The sequence below is a fragment of the Lutjanus erythropterus genome, chromosome 1 (assembly GCF_056507025.1).
Source record: "Lutjanus erythropterus isolate fLutEry1 chromosome 1, fLutEry1.hap2, whole genome shotgun sequence".
Taxonomy (NCBI): domain Eukaryota; kingdom Metazoa; phylum Chordata; class Actinopteri; order Lutjaniformes; family Lutjanidae; genus Lutjanus; species Lutjanus erythropterus.
Window position 1 is genome coordinate 539,408 of NC_139317.1, and position 5,533 is coordinate 544,940.

The 5,533-nt window shown below is 43.3% G+C and overlaps 1 protein-coding gene across 1 annotated transcript in view; it reads right to left on the minus strand.

Moving 5' to 3' along the window:
• Window positions 1-5,308, minus strand: part of LOC146332404 (uncharacterized) — a 6,711-nt gene extending 1,403 nt beyond the window's left edge. Inside the window, exons 1-5 of the mRNA XM_084723800.1 lie at window positions 5,294-5,308; window positions 4,040-4,166; window positions 2,729-2,776; window positions 2,127-2,323; window positions 860-1,037 (exon numbers count right to left, since the gene is read on the minus strand). Coding sequence (XP_084579926.1) covers window positions 860-1,037; window positions 2,127-2,323; window positions 2,729-2,776; window positions 4,040-4,166; window positions 5,294-5,308 — 565 coding nt within the window. The remainder of the gene's footprint in view (window positions 1-859; window positions 1,038-2,126; window positions 2,324-2,728; window positions 2,777-4,039; window positions 4,167-5,293) is intronic.
• Between the last annotated feature and the right edge of the window lie 225 nt (window positions 5,309-5,533).

A 5,533-nucleotide genomic window follows, 5' to 3' on the forward strand; every position in this document is an offset into this window, starting at 1 on the left:
GGTGAGACAGAGACACAGAGACACACATGTGAGACAGAGACACACAGGTGAGACAGAGACACACAGACAGACAGAGAACCACAGGTGAGACAGAGACACACAGACAGACAGGTGAGACAGAGACACACATGTGAGACAGAGAACCACAGGTGAGACAGAGACACACAGACAGACAGGTGAGACAGAGACACACATGTGAGACAGAGAACCACAGGTGAGACAGAGACACACAGACAGACAGGTGAGACAGAGACACACATGTGAGACAGAGAACCACAGGTGAGACAGAGACACACAGACAGACAGGTGAGACAGAGACACACATGTGAGACAGAGAACCACAGGTGAGACAGAGACACACAGACAGACAGGTGAGACAGAGACCATTTGAAGACGTTTCCTGACAGTTTTCATTTCTGAAACTTTTTATCAACTGATCAATCAATTACTAATAAATAATAATAATAAGCATATTAGATGTTATTTCATGTAATTATTGATTGCAGCTCTGATAATCAGCTTTGGTTTGGACGTGTTGATGGTAAATAAATTCCTCCTGCTGGATAATCTGTTGTTCTTTCTGCACTAGTGATGTCACAGTGATGTCACAGTGATGTCACAGTGATGTCTGTGATGTTGAATTTCTGGTCCCCTCCTCTGGGTAACAGAAACAGGTATGCGGTGACACACATCAACATGAACACACACAGTGCATCCTGGGACATGTAGTCAGTGCTGCTTGGAAGAATTTACCATCAACACCGACTGATATTGTTCATACAAATAAACTTTATTGTTCTAACATCAGTGACAGGAACACAAGTCTATGTTCTACAGGGTCTGATGGTTCCTGTTTTACTGAGGAACTGATGGTGTCTTTGAAGAGATCCTGGTCCTGTCCAGTGTTTGTCCACCAGCTGCAGGAGACCTCCAAGGACCACAGACAGCTCAGAGACACCGACACACCGAGGGGACGTCCTCTGAAACGAACAGAGACACTGCCAGCTCAGTGATGTCACCTCAGTGTGGAGATCACATGATCAGACCCCACTGACCTGCAGGGGCTCCACTGACCAGGTGTGGCTCCGCCCATCCCTGAAGAGCTGACGGCCAGCAGACACACCCACTTCCTGTGAGCTCAGAGTGACATCATCCACATCTACAGAGAGAGAGAGAGAGAGAGAGTCTTTCAGCACACTGCTGCCTCCTGCTGGTGAGTCTGTGAACAACCTCCTGATCTGCAGCTGAAGAACTGATGGAGGAGGAGGAGAGGGGAGGAAGAGGAGGAGAGGGAGAGGAGAGGAGAGGAGAGGGGAGAGGGGAGGAGAGGGGAGGGAGAGGAGGAGAGGAAGAGGAGGGAGAGGAAGAGGAGAGGAGAGGGAGAGGAGAAGGAGAGGAAGAGGAGAGGGGAGGAGAGGGGAGGGAGAGGAGGAGAGGGAGAGGAGAGGAAGAGGAGAGGGGAGAGGGGAGGAGAGGGGAGGGAGAGGAGGAGAGGAAGAGGAGGGGGGAGGAGAGGGGAGGGAGAGGAGGAGAGGGAGAGGAGAGGAAGAGGAGAGGGAGAGGGGAGGGAGAGGAGAAAAGAGGGAGAGGAGAAGAGAGGGGAGGAGGAAGAGAGGAGAGGGGAGGGAGAGGAGAGGGAGAGGAGAGGAGAGGGGAGGAGAGGGGAGGGAGAGGAGAAGGAGAGGAAGAGGAGAAGGAGAGGAGAGGGGAGGGAGAGGAGGAGAGGAAGAGGAGGGAGAGGAAGAGGAGAGGGGAGGGAGAGGAGAGGGGAGGAAGAGGAGAAGGAGAGGGGAGGGGAGGGAGAGGAGGAGAGGGAGAGGAGAGGAGAGGGGAGGGAGAGGAGAAGGAGAGGAGGAGAGGGAGAGGAGAGGAGAGGAGGAGGAGAGGGAGAGGAGAGAAGAGGGAGAAGAGAGGAGAGGAGAGAGGAGGAGGAGAGGGAGAGGAGGAGAGGGGAGGAGGATGAGGAGGAGAGGGAGAGGAGAGGAGAGGAGAGGAGAAGAGAGGAGAGGAGGAGGAGAGGGAGAGGAGAAGAGAGGGAGAGGAGATGAGGAGGAGGAGGAGGAGGAGGAGGAGAGGGAGAGGAAGAAGAGGAGAGGAGAGGAGAAGGAGGAGGAGGAGGAGGAGGCCTGTGAGGTCTGACCTGAGCTAAGCATCAGCCAAGGTTTTGGAGGCGGAGTTAACAGCATCTGAGCTCCACCTGGATCCTCCTCCTCCTCCTGACTGAAGGTCACTCTCCTGCTCCTGATTGGTCCAGAGCGCAGACAGGAGCGAGGAGGCGGAGCCACAGGACACCTGTCTGCAGGACACAACAGAGGCTGCGTTTACACTGCAGGAACAACAGACACAAATCTGGTTTCTTCATCACAGTGTGAACAGAACACCTGAATCTGGACTGATTGATTCTGATTCATGTCACGTTCACATGTGGTCCTCGTTGATTTGGTTTGATTCATTTCACACATAAATATTTAGGAAAAAACAAACAGAAACAAACAATAAATAATGAGCTGACTTTCAACCAGAAACACAAACAAACATTTGATGTCTGAAAAGCAGCAGGAAGAAGAAACATGTTTATATGCCAGATTCTATACTAATCTATCAATAATCAATATATTCCATAAATCCACTGTCCTCCTCCTCCTCGATCAGCCCCACAGTTACACCACTGTACTTTTCAATACCTGATCAATAGAATAAAAAGCTGACAGATAAGACTCAATCTCACCTTCATCACTGCTCTTCATCAGGAGGACACGCCCACACCTGAGGACACCTGAGCAAGAAGAAGAAGAGAAGGAGAGTAATCGTGTCTCTGCTCGTGTCTGACAGGTGTCCTGACTCACCTGAGACGACCTGAGACGACCTGATCAACTGGACTCCTGCAGAGACGATCAGGTGGAGACTTCCTGTCCTGCTGCAGGTGAGTGTTTGTGTTTGGTTGTCATGGAAACAGTTTGTCTTTAGTGAAAGAGAGGGGAGGAGTCAGCACACACACACACACACACACACACACACACACACACACACACACACTGAAGCAGATTCAATAATAAACTCTTTCATCTTCTACCTTAATAAACATTTAAGAACTTTTAATAATAATAATAATTTATAATAATAACATTTTCTATAAAGGTCATGTCTATAATGCATTATAAACACATTCATAACCAAGGATTTATAAACCTCTATAAATGTTAACAAGGTTTATAAAGTGTTGAACATAATGTGTTATAAGTTCAGCATTCATAAAGCTTTATAACTCCATAAACAGCACGTTATAACTACTATGACTGCAGCCAGTTATAAAGACACAGACAACTGCTGAGACACATCATAACAGGTTATGAATTCTGAGTTTCTGAAATGGAATAATGCCTTATAAGCATGAATAAGACTCTGTGAGGATGAAACCAGAAGAACAACTCAAAGTTAAGGCCGAATAATTCTGGAAAAAAAAAAATCTAATTATGATTATTTTGACTGAATCTGTGATGTCAGAACGAAATCTGACTTTTTACATGAATGATCTTATTTTGATGTAAAACATCGTTCTGATGTTTGTCGTCGTCTTCGTCAGGACGGGATGATTTTTATTAAAATGACACTTTGACATGTTTTATTGAACATGTTGCTCCTCCTGTGATTTGGAAGTTGCTGTAGAGCAAATCGTGATTTTAGATAAACTCTTAATTACTTGTTCAGCCACATTCAAAGTACAATACTAATATAATAAAAAGTCTGTGATATGATCTTTATCACGATCCTAAAAAACAAGAAAAATGTCTTTTATTAAATAATAAATCTACTGTGTACAACAGTATTTATTTTTTATGTATTTATTTCCTCTGAAATGTTAAAGATAAAATCAACACGTCTTCATCTGCTGTTAAAGAGCGTCGACTCGACTCGAGTGGTTTTAAAGAAACAAGATACAAAAATATAGAGAAGTATTAATAACTTTATTAAAAAACACAAACACAAGCTGATTATCTGCTACAGAAGCCAAAAAACCAGGAGACAGTGAACGCCTCACGGTCCAAAAACCAGGAGACAGTGAACGCCTCACGGCCCAAAAACCAGGAGACAGTGAACGCCTCACGGCCCAAAAACCAGGAGACAGTGAACGCCTCAAGGCCCAAAAACCAGGAGACAGTGAACGCCTCACGGCCCAAAAACCAGGACACAGTGAACGCCTCACGGTCTGAACATTTGAGCTGCAGGTTTTTATCCAAACATCTGTCTCTTCTCTTCTTCTCTGATTGATGATTAAATAATACTAATAATCAATAATAATCAGTTCAAATCTTCCTCAGTTTGTCTGCATTAATATTCTTTCGTATTTGAATATATAAATTAGGGGTGGGACTCGATTAAAGAAATTAATCTAATTAATTAGAGGCTTTGTGATTAATTATTCTCAATTAATCACATTTTAATGGCATAACAATATTTGCCAGAAGAAGCAACATTCTTTTATTAAATAATAAATCTACTGTGTACAACAGTATTTATTTTTTCCTTTAAGTGCTTCTGTTTTTGTTCTTTAATAAATTAAAATAAAAGTAACAGCTGTGCAAAAAATCATGATGAACTGTTTGATCAAAGTTTGAATTCTGTTCAGTGACCTGATCAAATATGATCATAAAATAATGAGCGCTTTAATATCAGCAGCAGCAGAAATCATCCGTTTTTTAAATATTCAATCTTCTGTTCCGTCTGTTGTAGAAACTGTGATCAGAATCTGCTGCTGCGGGTTTAAACTATTCATAATGCATCTTTACAGGAAATCATTATTCATATCTATAATGCTTTATAGACATGAAGGAGAACTTCAGTCATTTAATGATGAAGAATTCTGAGAAGATGTAATGAGTGTTCTGGCTGCTGATTGGCTGTCTGGTCCTCAGACTTTACGTTTATTTCAGTTTGTTTGTTTGTTTACAAACATCACGTGGGTTCATTCTAAAGTTTATCAAATGAAACGACGAGTTCGGTTTGAACATCACGATGACATCAGACTGACAGATGGTAGAAAATGTTTGTTTAATGGTCAATGATCAGCTGACACTGATGACATCACAGAGCAGGAAGTATGAGGCAGACAGAAGAACAGAGGAACAACCTGTTTCCTGAAAATCACAATAAATGTTTTATTCTGTTTAACAGATTTAAAAAAAAAAAAACTGATGAGAACCTTCATCTGTTCTCCTCATCAGCTGAAACGTCTCTGAGGTTCCTGCAGTCTGAACACAAACTGTGTGACTGAAGAACAGAATTTAAATCTCACCTGGAGGATGAACATGAACACCTGTAGAACCTGCAGCCTCTCGTGGTCAAAATGAGAATCACAAGAACAGAGTTTTTGCAGCGTGTTCTCCTCTGAACGTTTCAAAGATCTCAGCTGCTCATCAAGAAATCACAAATCAATCAAAAAAATAACACAACAAATCTGAGATTTAAGTAAAAATTTAATATTTTTCTCAAAAATTCCTTCATTTCAACATTTTCATTCAGCTCCTCCGCTCTG